The sequence below is a fragment of the Borostomias antarcticus genome (assembly GCF_949987555.1).
Source record: "Borostomias antarcticus genome assembly, chromosome: 20".
NCBI lineage: Eukaryota > Metazoa > Chordata > Actinopteri > Stomiiformes > Stomiidae > Borostomias > Borostomias antarcticus.
The window spans coordinates 4,006,789-4,022,843 of NC_140253.1; the positions used below are offsets into that span (position 1 = coordinate 4,006,789).

The following is a 16,055-nucleotide window of genomic DNA, read 5'->3' on the forward strand; positions in this document are numbered from 1 at the left end:
TGATTGGTCAACCGCAACCACACCTCCTAGTGTGGCTGGCACTGCAGATAGGTGGAAAGAGAGGGGAGAGACAGACAGGAAATAGAGGGAGAGAGAGAGTAGAGAGGAGAGGGAGAGACAGCCATGCTGAGAGAGAGCACTAGAGAGAGAGAGAGGGAGAGACAAAGACAGAGAGGAGGAGAAAGAGAGACAGGGAGGGGTGTGTGAAAATATTGGGATAATTCCCTTGAGAGAGAGAGGGGGGGAAAAGAGCAATTGCCTCCATGTACTGTGGCAGTCTGATTCACACTCCATGTGAGAACTAGACATCTCTGATCGGATAATACCCCACTTGAGAAGGCCTTTTTGCCCTCTAAATCTTCAGCAGACCCCTATGGATTAATACCCATCCTTTGATCAATACCACTTTTCACCACCAGAGGGTGGTCAATCTCCATTTTTTCATAATACATGAAGCAGTTTGGGGAATATTTCATTGTGTCATAGATGTCATACCTATATTTTTAATTATTTGAAGTGGTACAGGACAGGAAGGTTAAAAATCACAAGTCATGTACAATATAGGACACTTGAAATCATTCACATTGGAACATAGAAAGTAAAAACGGCAGCGTTGAAATATATACAGAGCAAAAAGGTAAAAACATGTTTGCTTATAACAAAGAGAAAGAAAAAGACACGTTTGGAGTGCAGACCATGACGAGCACGTGAACGAGTGGTAGAGGGAAAGAAGACTACGTGCTAAGAGGAGGCGTTAAAGAAAGATGTGAGTGTTGGACCTTTTTCTTTTCGAAACAGAATGGACAAAGTGCAGGTGCTCTGGTTTTAAAGATGCTATGAGAGAGCAGTTCCGTTTTTAAACTACCACAGTAAAGTTTGGTACATTATTAACTAGGCCTAGATACATAGTGAGTTCCATGAATATTACGTACAGTACATCTCGAATCAGAACCACCATTTTGGATTTTGTGCCCCATTACAAGTGTAGGTTTTCCTAATGGCTGGTTTGCGTTCAGAGTAAAGGTGAAAAACATTGTGTGACGACGCTACCGCTTACGAACGGCTAACTGGTTAGCAGAAACTGGAACTGTCACATAAGGAATCAGCGTCAGACAAAACTCTTTCAGACAGATTAGAATGAACCCTGGAGGACATAATGTCAACCAAGATCCCACCCTGAAAAGGGCCTTGTAGTCCAAGGCAAGGCTAATCCTAGAAGTGTTTATATAATCATTTGTCTCAATTTACAAGACAGCCTAGTTTATCATAAGCGGATATTCTCATCGCCGGATTTGGGCGTAGCCAGAAACATGATACTGCTCTATGGATGATTAGTAACACCTATATGACTTCATATAAAGTACAGCAAGCTCAGCTAATACAGTACAGTACACAACCGCTCTTCACCTCCTGAATTCCTCTGAGGTCAAAGGTTGAAAAGTCCCCCCCCCCCCCCCCAACAAATCCTGTCCCGGTCGTTCACGGCGTCTGGCTTTACACGCCGATGTCTTTCACGTCAAGTAAAATACGTCGCTAAGAGCGGTTTTTAAACGGACATACAGTATCATACGCACGCCATCGAAGTTATCCTACTGACTTCTTCCTCCTGAAAAAGCGGACTTTTCTTCTTTTTTTTTTTTTACACGTTACACACACAGGGCTACGTAACAGATAGATAACCATGTTTCGCATTTCAAACCACCTATAGAATACCGCTCTCAGTATGAAGTCCAGTCTCTGTGTGATTCCATAGTCAGTTCGTCAGTTAGCCAGACAGGGAGATTTCATAGTCACTGCCGGACAGAAGGGGGCGCCCTACTCTCCTGACGTTCTTGGCGTTGGTGATGCGCGCCGCCACCTCCACCGGCTTCTCGAAGTACTCTACCAGGGCCTGCTCGGTGAGCACGGAGGCCAGGAACTGCTCGAACGTGATGGCCCAGTCCTTGTCGATGCTGGCGCTGTGCGGTAGCCGCCCGCCGCCTCGGGGACCGCCTCTGCCGCCGCTGCGCACCAGGACCGTGTCGTCGGCGATGTCCTCGCACTGCAGCTTGTCGTCCAGCTCGTGGGAGCCGGCGCTGAGGACCGAGTAGGAGGACATGGACGTGTCGTCCTTGGTCTCGTCGTCGGAGATCAGCATGGCGGACGGCGTCCCTGTCTCCTTGGGGGACGAGTCCTCCAGTTTGATGTCCTCCATCGGGGGCGGCGGCCGCCGCTTGCCGTCGCCGCCCCCCTCCTCCTCCTTCCCAGGACCCCCGCAGGGCCTGGGCCGGCTCTTGCTCTGCTCCCCCTCGGGCCCGGCATCCCCCCCGGTACCCGTCTCCCGGTACGCCCCCACCCCCGGTCCTCGGCCTGGGCCTCCCCCTCCTCCGGGGCGCCTGGCCTCCTCCTGCTCCTCCTCCTCCTCGTCCTCCTCCGGGTGGCGTGTCTTGGCGGAGGGCGGGCGGCAGAAGAGCTTGCCCACCTCGCCCATCTCCAGGAGCAGGCTGGTCACGGTGGCCGTGGCGTGGTACAGCTCCTGCTCCAGGGGGTCCTCGCTGAACATGCTGTACAGAGTTTTACACAACTCTATGAACTGACTCTGAGAGAGGGAGGGAGGGAGGGAGAGAGGGAGAGGGAGAGGGAGAGGGAGAGAGGGAGAGGGAGAGGGAGAGGGAGAGGGAGAGGGGGAGAGGGAGAGGGAGAGGGAGAGGGAGGGAGAGAGAGAGAGAGGGAGGGAGGGAGGGAGAGAGAGAGAGAGAGAGAGAGAGAGAGATGGAGACCGAGATAGAGAGAGAGGGAGAGAGAGGGAGGGAGGGAGAGAGAGGGAGGGAGGGAGAGAGAGAGAGACCGAGATAGAGAGGGAGACAGAGATATGAAGAGAAAGAGAGAGAGAGACCAGGAGAGAAAGGAAGAGAGATGAAGAGAGAGGAGAGAGATATGAAGAGAAAGAGAGAGAGAGAGAGGGAGAGAGAAGGAAAGAAAGGGAGATGAAGAGAGAAAGGAGGGGAAAGAGAGAGAGAGAGGGGAGGGAGGGAGGAGAAGAGGCAGGTTAGTAAGCTGCAGCTGCATCAGAGATTGACCGGATATCGGCGATCGGAGAAGAAGCAGTTAGCAGCATGACTGACCTGGTTGAGTTTGGGCAGGTCCTTCATGTTCTCCAGCTTGGACTCCTGGTTCCACAGCTTCATGTAGTGGCGGTAGTCTGGGGTGTGGAGCTTCTTCACTGTTGGAAACGCACACCGCCACAAAGGTGGAGGTCAGAGGTGATCTGACATGGCTGGGGTTCTCCCTGACTGAACACCAGAAATGCCCTGAACACCAGAAATGCCCCGAACACCAGAAATGCCCTAACTGACCAAACAGACCGATCTAAAGCAACTCCGACGAATTACGCCGAAATATTCGCTGACCTTTCTCGGTCTTGAACGTGACCCGGACAAAGCCGTCGTCCTTCTCGCTCTTACACTTGGGGTCGTTACCTGAAGGGGAGGGGTTAAAGGGTCAAAGGTCGTTAGTTAGCCAATCTGACACAAGGCCGACTAAAGCTACAAGAGGACATGTGGTTCATCGCGACATCGTGACGCCAGGGTTGTGTCCTTACCGATGGACGTTTCCGGGGTGATGTCCTCAAAGAAGTACTGGGTGGCCTCGAAGGCGGAGTCTGGCTCTTCCTGTTCGCTGGTCACTTCTGAGGAGGAAGTGAGAGAGAGACGACAGTCATATCTGGACCCTATTTTCCTACCATTAACTTTCCCAGGGACTGCAGATGAAAATGTGCTCTCTACTGCTAAATCTGGCACATTTACCTAGAGTTTATCAATGTGCACTGTCCCTTTTTAAATAAATAAACCTCTAAACTTCCTTTCGAATACAATAAATACCGCACAGTTGACTGAGCTTGAGGTTTGACACATGGGTGGAAACAAACTGCTTCCAAGCTTTACTGTTCACTGTCAAAACAGTATAAATACAGAATGTTACGCCCAGGGCCAACGAAGGCTTCTGACTGAGCTGGGGTTGAGTTCAAATGCTGTGGGTGGTGTTGTTATCTTTCCCTCCCTCTCAGGGGAGAACACACACACACACACACGCACGCCGAGGAGGCGAGTTTCAAGAAGGGGGAAGTACTGGGGTTCTGTCTGCCCAGCCAAGCTAGACCGAGACACAAAACAAGTCCATCCTCCTCTCTCCATTTCTGCTTTTCTCACTGTGTGAGCTACTGTACCGCCCGGGACTTTCAGTACATAAACACAGCACTGCACCACACACACACACACACACGCACGCACACACACACGCACACACACACTTACCAGGTATCACGTGCATCTTGTACAGGAGCTTCAGTTTCTCAGTCAGATCCCCATGACACAGAACACCTGGAACACACCATGAAAATGACACGCATGCACGCACACACACACACACACACACACACACACACACACACACACACACACACACACACACACACACACAGGTACGTCACACACACAGGTTTGTCATAGCAACCAAGACTGAAATAAAGCCACTTCCAATCCAATTGATCTCATTCATCCTTTGGCTCAAGTCTGCTTTTAAAGATACTGTACATACTTTCATGACCGCCCATCCCCCACCCCACTACACACACACACACACCCCACAACCCCATCCATCCCACCCCCCCCCTCTCTCCCCCGCGCCGCCGCACCCACCCAGGCCGCTGATGAACTCGCGGAAGTTGATGAGGGCGTCGCCGTTGTGGTCGAGCAGCCTGAAGAAGCGCAGGGCCAGGGGGTCGGCGGGGCCGGCGGGGGCCCAGGGGAACAGCAGGGGGAACAGGCCGCGGAACTGCTCCAGGTCCATGCGGTACTGCTCCAGGTAGGGCAGGCTGGGGTCGTGGCGCTCCGTGGGGTTGCTGGTGCCGCCCCAGTAGCAGCTGGTCAGGTGCTCCGCCTGGACACATTCAAGTCAATAACTCTTTATTGTCCCCGGAGGGGCAACTCGGGTGCAGCTTAAAAACATAAACAATCATTTAGTGTTATTAGCTAACGTAGCGTTAGCGAACTTAGCTACTGTAGCTAGCACAGCAGCATTTCACTCCGGACCGAACCATAAATCGCTCTCCGTCAGAACACATCAAACAGTAATGTACATCTCAACAACATTGTACAATTAGCTACAGTAACAACAGTTATTGTTGAACGTTATGTCCAAATCAAGACTGAGGCAAAAGCAAAAAATATAAGCTCGTGCAATACCGGAAAACAGTAGAGCGTTTTCCAGATTCAATTATGACAGGGAGGGAGTGTCCAAGGATTGGCTGGTTTGGCTGTCACTCACCTTGAACAGCACGTAGAGCTCCTCCAGTTCGTCGATGCTGAAGGCGGTCTCTGTCACGATGGTTCTGACCTGCAACAGAGACACGGGGTGAATTCAGTTCCTACGATCCACACACCGGATTAGAAGAGCCACTCAAGGTCAATTTGATACCAAATTCAATTGAATAGCACAGGGACCTCCCATAACCCATGACCCCTCCTGTCCTGATTGGTTAGGCGGTAAGTGTGTACAGTAGCACGAGCTGGGAGGCGTGGCGGCGGCGCGCTCGCTCGTTACCACGTTGCGTTTGGTGGTGTCCTCGATGGTCTGGATGACCCTCAGCCTCTGCTTGAAGCGCATCTGCTCGATGACATCAGCGCGGATGGAACCAAACTTCTACCGAGGGGGGAGGAAAGGGGGGGGGGGGTTGACAATTATTTCACAGCTCAAGACACAGACGAGCCAATCAGTTTGCCGTCCGGAACAGCCGAGCGCAATCGGCCTCACCTCGTAGGAGCTGCGGACCAGCTTGAAGATGTCGACCTCGGGGTGGGGCTCCCTGTCGTCCGTCAGCAGCGAGTGCAGGTGGGGGATGGGCGGCAGCGTGCTGTCCTTGTTGGTCACGCTGTCCAGGTACCTGCGCACGCACCAGGAAGTCAACACAACCAGGAAGTAGCAGTAGTAGCAGCAGCCTGGCGCTGCGCGGTCAAGCTACAGTACCGCCCGAGTCACGCTCAGGTCACGGGCTTAACCCCCGACCCCCGGGCTCACCTGCCCAGAACCGTCATGGCCTCGCCGTCGTCCTTGCAGCTCAGCAGGTGGTGGATGTTGGCGTGCAGCACGGACAGCGCCAGCTGGAAGATGACCTTGATGCCCTCGTAGAAGAAGCAGTCCACCACCACCACGGCGCTCTCGAAGGGCATGACGGACAGGAAGAGGGTGAGGAACCAGGACAGCGAGATGGTGGAGATGACGCCCAGGTCCTGCATGCAGTCGTACAGCTGCGGGACGTACTCCCTAGCCAGCTCCTCGAACACGCCCTGGTCCACCAGAGCTCCTGGAGGTGGAGGAGAGGAGGGGAGGGAGGGAGGAGAGGAGGAAGGGGTTAGATGGAGGGAAAGGTGTGTGGGTGGGGGTTAGGGGTAGTAAGACATTTGCATCTCTCTTGCCCTCAGAAACACACACACACCCACACACACACACACACACACGCACAAAGACGTTGACTGGACTGACCTACGACCCTGGTGTTGTAGTAGTCTGGCAGCATCCTCTCACAGAGGGCCACCAACAGCCAGAAGGCCTCCTCCTCTTTGGCATAGAGCAGTAGCACTGAGGTCACAATGTTCATGGCCTGGTAGGAACCCAAGATCAAGTAGGAACAAATATCAGGTAGGAACCAAGATTAGGTAGGAACTAAGATCAGTTAGGAACCAAAGATCAGGTAGGAACCCAAGATCAGGTAGGAACAAAGATAAGGTAGGAACTAAGATTAAGAAGGAACTAAAATCAGGAAGGAACCCCACATCAGGTAGGAACCAACATTGGGTAGGAACTAAGATCAGGCTGGGACAACGTGACTGACCACAGATTTTAAACACATGTCTAATGTGACTACAGGGCAATGAAAAGAACAGCTCCCTCCTACCTCCAGGCCATTGTCAAGTCTTACACCCCCTCCCGACCGCTACGCTCTGCTACCACGGGGCGACTGGTTGGCCCCTCACTCCGTGGCTCCTGCGATCGACGCGGTCACGGCTCTTCTCTGTCCTGGCCCCAGTGGTGGAATTAACTGCCCACTGATGTCAGGACAGCAGAGTCGCTGCCCATCTTTCGCCGCAGGCTCAAAACTCATCTCTTCAAGAAGTACTACCCTGAGCCTTCCTCTTAAGCACCTATTGTAGCACCTATTGTATTCATATTTTACTACTTGTGAATTCAATGATTGTAAGTCGCTTTGGACAAAAGCGTCCACTAAATGACTGTAATGTAACGCGATGACTGTGACTCCATCTGTTTGTGTGTGTACTATACGTGGGGGCGTGAGTGTGAGAGAGGGCGTGTAGCTTCTAGTAAGTGTGTGTGAGAGAGATGATGGATGTGTGTGTGTGTGTGTGTGTGTGTGTGTGTGTGTGTGTGTGTGTGTGTGTGTGTGTGAGTGTGTGTGTACCTGGCAGTAGCCGATGTTGGGGTTGCGGAAGGCGTAGGCGGTGAGCACCCTGCGCAGCGCGGCGATGCCCATCTCGTTCTGGAAGGCCGGGTGCTCGGGCAGCGAGCGGTGCAGGTCCCTCTCGATCTCCTCCGTCGCCAGGTTGTACCTGCCCATGGACTTCTCCACCAGGTCCTCGTAGTAGCCGGGGTGGGTGGCCATCTCGTTGATCGCCCCTGGAAGTGGGCGGGTTTCAGCGGGGGGGGGGGAGGAGCATGGATGAGAACAAGACATTTTTGTTGTTCTACAGTATTTGATGGTTGTATATGTTATATTATACTTTAACTTGGTAATATTGTAATAATCAATATGTTCGATCAAGACACTGAGGAAGGTGAGCTTTTTTAAAAACCTTTTTTTACTTTCCTGTACAGTAATTTGAAAGTCAATAAAGGATTTTTAAACGTTATATCTCCTCAGCTAATAATCCTATGCATTATGGAGAAAGAAAGAAGGTTCTTTCCCCATATTTTACAAATGACACCAAAATACGTTGGGTGCTTTTGCTTTACTGATGATGAAACATTAGGAACGCTCAGAAGTGCTTCAGAAGGTCAAGGAAATAGGCTACAGGTTTCAAATGCGTCACAGCAAGCTGGAAGGCGCGCTGACGAACACAAAAGCCGGCCGGTAAAACAAACTCTCCCTTTTCAGGAAACGCAGAACAGGTGTGTGGGTGTGTGCTTTGCTCTCGGGTTGTCCTCCTGCCATTGGCGCCTATGACAAGCGTTTAGTACGCCCAGAAGTGGGTCACTGGGGGAGAGGAGCAGCAGGTTGAAGGCTGACGGGGAAAGCTGGGTCACGAGCCGCTGTGGAGCGAGCGAGCGAGCGAGCATGGAAACAGGCAGGAGAGAGGGCGCTCAGAAACATCAAGGCGTTCGCTACGGTAGAGGAAGTCATAGGACCGACTCTTCCTGTTATACCGGTCTGGTTCAAAAACTAGGTCGGCTATCTTAGACGAGGATGTCTGTGAACCTGTGTGTGTGTGTGTGTGTGTGTGAGTGTGTGTGTGTGTGTGTGAATTGATTGAAAGTTAAACATATATGCACCACAAATATTACAACCTCTCCGAAATATAGTACATATAAAACAATCAAGAATAAAAATACAATAAAGAGACTTACACTATATTGCCAAAAGTATTTGCTCATCTGCCTTTACACGCATATGAACTCAAGTGACATCCCATTCTTAATCCATAGGGTTTAATATGACGTCGGCCCACGCTTTGCAGCTATAACAGCTTCAGCTCTTCTGGGAAGGCTTTCCACAAGGTTTAGGAGTGTGTTTATGGGAATTTTATACCATTCTTCCAGAAGCGCATTTGTGAGGTCAGACACTGATGTTGGATGAGAAGGTCTGGCTCACAGTCTCCACTCTAATTCATCCCAAAGGTGTTCTATCAGGTTGAGGTCAGGACTCTGTGCAGGCCAGTCAAGTTCTTCCACACCAAACTCGCTCATCCATGTCTTTATCCATCACAGTCCTCTTATTCAAGATTTCTTTATAATTTGTTACGTTCAACGACACAAGAATAAGGGAATGAAATGCTTGGCTTCTGGCTTCTCAGCCTTGCAGCAACAGCAGAATAATAATTTATGAGTGTGTGTGTGTGCATGCGTGTGTGTGTGTGTGTATTGTGTGTGTATTGTGTGTGTGTGTGTGCGCGCGTGTGTGTATTGAACCAAAATACTCTGGAGGCTGTTTGCATCCAGCCCACTCCCACGTGTGTGTGTGTGTGTGTGTGTGTTCTTGGTGTGATCTACAGTACAGTACCAGCGGTACAGTCTGTACATACTAACAAGCCTGAGGCTTCTCTGGAAGCCATGTACAGTAACCAGGACCCCAAGGAACACATCGCCCACTGCAGCTGAAACAGATGGGATCCGCCTCGCCAAGGCGCAAGTAATGCATCTTTAATGAGGGCTTAAGACAGTTTTCATTATATAAACACACACATTTAATACACACACACACACACACACACACACACACTCAGTACTATTTGGCCTTGTACACATGTCAATAGGGTCTTTTAACCCGATTGAAGTACTACATGCTTGAATGACAGTAAACATGTGAGAGGGTAAGTATTCAGTGGCTACAGATTTGGAAAACACAAGACGCTCAATAAAACAAATATAGATTCATTGAATGTGAAATGTGATTAACACCGGTGCTTCACAGACCCTTTCAAGAGCTGCCGATGACAGGAGCGCTCCTCTGGGTCGCGTGTTCTCGGTGTGGTTGTTCCATCATCGTGAATTGAGTGGTTTAACCACACGTTGGGGTATGAACTGTACAGTAGGCTATGTATGAGTGTGTGTGCCGTGTAGGAGTGTGTATGAGTGTGTGTGATATGAGTGAGTGTGTGTGATATGAGTGAGAGTGAACATGTCGTAAAGTGTTTGTGGTCTCTGAGTGCAGCGTGCTCAACGTGTATCGAAAGATTTCAACTGTAAATGCATGTGGTCCTGGTGAATGCGAGGCTAGCACACCGCAGTGTAGGTGTGTGTGTATGTGTGTGTGTGTGTGTGTGTGCGCACACTCACCAGAGAAGAGCAGCCAGAGGTCTCCTCTCATGTTCTCAGGGATGCCCTTGAGAACCAGGTCCTTGGTTTTCTCTGTGCGGTACATACACACACCCTGGCCGTACTCCGTGAAGTGGTTCTTCCACGCCTGCTCCTTCAAAAACTCCTTGGCCTGAGAGAGAGAGAGGGAGAGAGAGAGAGAGAGAGAGAGAGAGAGAGAGAGATATATATATATATATATATATAGAGAGAGAGAGAGAGAGAGAGAGACATCAAATGACTGAAACAGAGCTAATCTTCTCTGAAATCACTAATTGCATAGCATATACTTCTACCAACCAGGCCATAGCCTTACACAAATCAGAGGGGGGGGGGGGGGGGGGTTGCCATTAAGCTGCCGCTTTGCTCAATTACCTCCGGTTTAATTTCGGCCTCGTTAGTTTCCTCATTCCTCTCTCTACCAGCAGCTACACATCAGCTGAAAAGTGCCACCTCTGAACTGGTCCAGCGTTGTACAGCTACCCTGACCTCCGGAGAGCCCGGTGGGCCTGACGCAACAGTCCGGCGGCCTGGCTCCACCGTCAGCGTCCGTCGAAAAGGTACGAAATGAACCTCGCCGATCCCCCTACATCGGTCGCTGGCGTGGAACGCCGCGCGCCGGCTGCGTTGGAGCCGCCGTCGTTAATTACGGTGGATTTGTTTCCTCGGCGCCCGGCGGTTGAGGGTCGACGCTGGCCGACGCGGCGGAGCTGAGCCTCAAGAGCGCGAGCCGGGCGCCGTCTCGGAGCCGGGCGGAGAGTCACGTGCCGGGGTCGATGACGAGCTCGGCTTCGTTAAAGGGACGTCTCGTCAGGTTGTCGCGCGGGTGCAAGCTATACTCTTACACACGCGCGCACAAAGATTTAATAAGACGCGCAAACACACATACGCGAGCACGCGCACACCGCATGCACGTGCACGCACACACAAACACACACAGGTTCATTTATTGCCACTCAAGTGCGGTTGAATGTGGTAGTTTAGGTTACAGCAGCCGGGAAAAAGCATACAGCGCCCTCAACCATCCCACCGCACGCAACCAAGACGACACGCCCCCCGTGACCGAACGGCAAACGCGGCCAGTCGACCACCACCGGCCGTCGTACCAGCTTGGGGTTGAACTCCTCGGGCGAGCGGCGCCGGTACATGGTCATGAGCGCCTGGGTGGCGGTGGGCACGCTGCTGTCGTTGAGGTTGAACTGCCGCTCGCCGTCGGAGCCGTCCGAACCCAGGCTGCGCTGGGGGCTGCTGGACAGGAGAGACCCCTGGGAGAACACCTGGAGAGAGAGAGGGAGGGAGGGAGAGAGGGAGGGAGAGAGAGAGAGAGAGAGAGAGAGAGGGAGTGAGAGAGAGAGAGAGAGAGGGAGGGAGAGAGAGAGAGGGATAGAGAGAGAGGGAGTGAGAGAGAGAGAGAGGGAGAGAGGAAGAGAGGGAGAGAGAGAGGGAGTGAGAGAGAGAGGGAGTGAGAGAGGAAGAGAGGGAGAGAGGCGGAGAGAGGGAGAGAGAGAGAGGGAGAGAGAGAGAGAGAGGGGGGAACTAGTGAGATAGATCTTAGAGCAAAACAGAGCTATTTTGAGTGCTGTTGTGTGGAGACAACAATGTAAAAAATATATCTTATATAATATAATATCAAATATACACACTCATCTCCATACAGTGGACAAAACTGTTCTTTGGTCTCAAACTCAAACCGATCCTCACGAAACGTGCTGTAACTGTACGTAGGTTGACAACCGCCACGAAATCTAGGTCGTACCGGACCCCCGCCCTCCGCCCCGCCCCCGTGGCGTCTCACCTCGTCGTCGGAGCTGTTCAGACTCCCCAGGGTCTCCCTCTCCAGGCAGGTCCGGGGCGCCGTCTGCTGCAGGAAGTCGGAGATGCGCTGGACCAGGAAGTCCCGGTCCTTGAGGTTGGCGAACAGGAAGGTCATGCGGTTCTTGGTGCTGATGGACAGCGGGCTGGGGAGCACGTTGCAGCTGTCCGCCTTCTCCACGATGGTCACCTGGGGACAGACAGGACGCCATTTGAGTTAGTTTTTTGGAGGGCGGGGGAGGGGGAGGTTATTGGACAGTTAAGATTCAACCTGTCAGATCTTAGATCTTATACTGTAGAAAGACTCTCTCCCTAGCCCCTCCGAACACACACACACACGCACACACACACGCACACACACACACACCTCTCGTAGGGGGATGATGAGGCTGCAGAGGGTCTCCTCCTTGCTGGTGAAGCAGATGTAGTTGGTGGAGACGAACATCTGGCCCAGGATGTGCATCTTGTTGAAGGGCGTCCAGAGGGTGCAGTCCGTGTGTCCGTCCAGCTTCTCGTCCTTGGGCAGGCGGAACAGCGCCCGGTAGCGCTCGCTCTTCGCGCGGGCGTCCAGGTCTCTTGATTGGTCGACGAGAAAACGGAGACATTGTTGACCTCGAAAGATTTTATTTGATTTTAGTTTTAAAAATCTACGTTCCTATTATAGCGTCTGTTGGAGGCAGAGTCAACTACAAAACAGTGACATTGTTGATGCGGACTGTTAGATGTGGTACATATGTCGATACTCTTAAAGAAGGAGGATCTACTTTGTAGTTTCCAGACAATACTGTTTTGGCAAACGGCCACTTCTGTGGATTAAAAACTACAACTACCCCATATTTCATAATCCATTTAGAGACTTCTGAACTTTAACAGGGCAATAACAGTTTAACTGCTACACTAACAGTTTAACTGCTACACTTGAATCACTATCGGAAATTCGGCTGGAGACAGATTCTTGTCGCCTAGAGGCATAGATTCTTCTCTGAAGTTAGCTCGTACCACATACGACTATGAACTGCCCGTGAACTTCAAATGAGAAATAAGGCATTTCCAGGATATTTAAACTGAATATTTAGGATATTTTATATATATATATATATATATATATATATATATATATATATATAAATTATACTGTATATCAGGATATTTAAACAGGGGCAGAAGCTTAAAAATTGTTTGTTTGTTTTGGTTGCCGGGTTGTGGTTGCCAGGTTTGCCCGAAACATCCCAATCAACACCCGCTCAAATCGACTCACGACTCTCACCTCTCCTCAGTCCGGGACTTGGAACCACCCGCGCAGGACAGATACTGTACAATTCACAAAATTCCCTGGCAAGCAACCCCGTTGTGGTGCGGTTGCCAGATTTACCCCTAACCCCCCACCTCCGGACCCAAACCCTCACCTCTTGAGCGCGGACACCTTCTTGGGCGACTTCCTCTTCAGCTTGGGCAGAGAGCGGTCCTGCTCGAAGCCCTGGTTGTCCAGCAGCTGGCGCATGGCGATGTTGGCCAGCTGCTCCATCAGCTTGAAGGTCTCGTTGATGTTGAGGAAGACGGAGAAGACGTGTTCGCTGGCGCGCGTGCTCACCTACACACCACACAGGACCAGAGGGACAGAGATGGAGAGAGAGATGGAGAGAGAGAGAGATGGAGAGAGAGATGGAGAGAGAGAGAGATGGAGAGACGGGGAGAGAGAGATGGAGAGACGGGGAGAGAGAGATGGAGAGAGACGGGGAGAGAGACGGAGAGAGATGGAGAGAGATGGAGAGAGAGAGACAGAGACGTAGAGAGAGACAGAGATAGAGATGGAGAGAGAGAGACAGAGAGACGTAGAGAGAGACGGGGAGAGAGATGGAGAGAGAGACGGAGAGAGAGAGAGAGACGGAGAGAGAGAGACGGAGAGAGAGAGAGACAGAGAGAGAGAGACGGAGAGAGAGATGAGACAGATGGAGAGAGAGAGAAGGAAAAGTGGAGGGTGACGGACAGGAGAGGGTGGGAAAGAGAGGGAGAAGTCGGTGGAGAGGAGGAGGAAAAAGCGGTGTGTGTGTGTGTGTGTGTGTGTGTGTGTGTGTGTGTGTGTGTGCGTGTTTCCTCACCTTCACCATGTCGGGGAGGAGGAGGGTGGCGCTCTTCTCCAGCTGAGTGATGTCAGCCCAGCGCACCACCAGCTTGGCTGAGAGAGAGAGAGAGAGAGAGAGAGAGAGAGAGAGACATAGGGAGGAGGAGAGGAAAGAGAGGAATGGAGGGAGGAAAAGAGGGAGGGTCCAGAGAGCAAGGGAGGGTCAGTGATTCTCAAACCCGCTTCCAAAGCAGGAGTAGAAGCAGAGGTGTGTGTGTGTGTGTGTGTGTGTGTGTATGTCTGTGTGTGTGTGTGTATGTCTGTGTGTGTATGCCTGTGTGTGTGTGTGTGTGTGTATGTCTGTGTGTGTGTGTGTATATGTCTGTGTGTGTGTGTGCGTGTGCATGTCTGTGTGTGTGTGTGTATGTCTGTGTGTGTGTGTGTGTGTGTGTGTGTGTATGTCTGTGTGTGTGTGTGTGTGTGCGCCCCTACCCTCCCTCCCCAGCAGGTATGAGTAGAAGCAGATGTGGTTGATGCTGAGGTAGAGCCAGCCCTGTCGGGGCACCTTGCCCTTCCAGTAGCTGCAGGAGTAGTAGTTCACCAGCTTCTCCTCCTCCGGCATGCCGAACAGCTTCCGGAACTTGGCCATGACCTCCTTGAACTTGTCCGTGTCGTCGTCCTCCTTCACGTCGTGGTTCTTGTTGTACTCAGCTATGATGCCCTGGGGAGGGAGGGAGGGTTGAAAGAGGAGTGAGAGGTATAGAGTAAAGAGAGAGAGAGAGAGAGAGAGAGAGAGAGAGAGAGAGAGAGAGGGGGGGGGTATTTGCATACAGTATCACGCCATGTTGATGAACTGAAAGTGTCATATCTATGTGGAGAGAAAAGCCCATGTGCCGTATTAGCTGCAAAATATGTTGTATGATGTGTACGTCCACTGTTCACTGTTGTCATACATTAAGGGATGCAAGTTCTGTAGCAAACGATCCCGAGTGACTACTGTACATCTATTATCAGCGCCCCATGTTATTATATTCAAAATTGAATTGTTGAGAGAGAGAGAGAGAGAGAGAGAGAGAGAGAGAGAGAGAGAGAGAGGGTCATGTAATCCTGCTATGGTGCCATTTCACACATGCAATAAGTCACATATCCAAGTTGCTCTTCAACCTCACAGGCGTTTTGTGAGACCGTGTTTACTGGAGTAAACAACTCATTGTATTCGCATCCAGGCATACAGGAGCAAACAAACAAACACACACACACACAAAAGACACCTCCGGCTTGCCGTACCTGAACTTTGCCCCTGACGAAGGTGGTGATGTCGTTCTCGTTCTCGAAGATGGAGAGCGTCTGCAGCAGGTTCTGCTCCAGCCATTCCCAGTGCTCTGTGATCTCCTTACGAGAGCTCCCTACACAGGAGGGAGGGAGGGAGGGAGGGAGAGAGAGAGAGAGAGAGAGAGAGAGAGAGAGAGAGTATTTATTTCAGTATGTATTTACAGTATTTATTTTACATATGACATTTGATACATTTGATTTTGTATTAATATATTTTTTGTCAATTGTCTCTTTATTGACCTATATTATGACCCATCTGTTAGTTAATTTATTGTATACTTAATTTGTTTTCTCTTGTCATTATTGAATTGTATTCTTGACTTTGGCAATATTGTTCACCTGACACTCATGCAAATAAAGCATATTGAATTGAACTGAGAGACAGAGAGAGAGAGACAGAGAGACAGAGAGACAGAGAGAGAGGTAGAGAGAGAGAGAGAGAGAGGTAGAGAGAATGGGACATAAGATAATGAGTTCTTCACACTGACGCTTGATCTAGTGGGCCTTTCCCTGCTGTTAACCTGTGTGCTTGGGCCCTGACCACCGCTACTGTGCGCCTCCATCGTGAGCTAGACGGCTAAGCCTTACTAGCTTATCAGCTTCAGCTAGCGTTTTATCTCCTAAGCCGTAGAACGACCTGTTTTAGCGCAGCCCGGCTCAGCGTCTGTCCGCTTAGCTCCGTGTGAGACTCGATGTTAGCGGCGGCGTGGGGAGACTGTGGTGAAGGCACTGCTGGCGGGGACGGGCAACCATCGCTCTTCATCAGCGCCGTTGAGAAAATGGCCCT

At 51.2% G+C, this 16,055-nt stretch overlaps 1 protein-coding gene across 1 annotated transcript in view; it reads right to left on the reverse strand.

Moving 5' to 3' along the window:
* Window positions 1-1,765: 1,765 nt before the first annotated feature.
* Window positions 1,766-16,055, reverse strand: part of tbc1d9 (TBC1 domain family, member 9 (with GRAM domain)) — a gene marked incomplete at both ends in the record, with an annotated part of 25,505 nt that continues 11,215 nt past the window's right edge. The window contains 20 exons of the mRNA XM_084454241.1: window positions 1,766-2,578; window positions 3,105-3,202; window positions 3,390-3,458; window positions 3,581-3,667; window positions 4,293-4,358; window positions 4,677-4,917; window positions 5,305-5,373; window positions 5,581-5,679; window positions 5,791-5,920; window positions 6,055-6,340; window positions 6,520-6,637; window positions 7,454-7,668; window positions 10,045-10,195; window positions 11,169-11,339; window positions 11,858-12,064; window positions 12,242-12,449; window positions 13,281-13,465; window positions 13,974-14,050; window positions 14,429-14,657; window positions 15,224-15,342. Of these exons, the coding sequence (XP_084310367.1) occupies window positions 1,766-2,578; window positions 3,105-3,202; window positions 3,390-3,458; window positions 3,581-3,667; window positions 4,293-4,358; window positions 4,677-4,917; window positions 5,305-5,373; window positions 5,581-5,679; window positions 5,791-5,920; window positions 6,055-6,340; window positions 6,520-6,637; window positions 7,454-7,668; window positions 10,045-10,195; window positions 11,169-11,339; window positions 11,858-12,064; window positions 12,242-12,449; window positions 13,281-13,465; window positions 13,974-14,050; window positions 14,429-14,657; window positions 15,224-15,342 (3,638 nt within the window). The remainder of the gene's footprint in view (window positions 2,579-3,104; window positions 3,203-3,389; window positions 3,459-3,580; window positions 3,668-4,292; window positions 4,359-4,676; window positions 4,918-5,304; window positions 5,374-5,580; window positions 5,680-5,790; window positions 5,921-6,054; window positions 6,341-6,519; window positions 6,638-7,453; window positions 7,669-10,044; window positions 10,196-11,168; window positions 11,340-11,857; window positions 12,065-12,241; window positions 12,450-13,280; window positions 13,466-13,973; window positions 14,051-14,428; window positions 14,658-15,223; window positions 15,343-16,055) is intronic.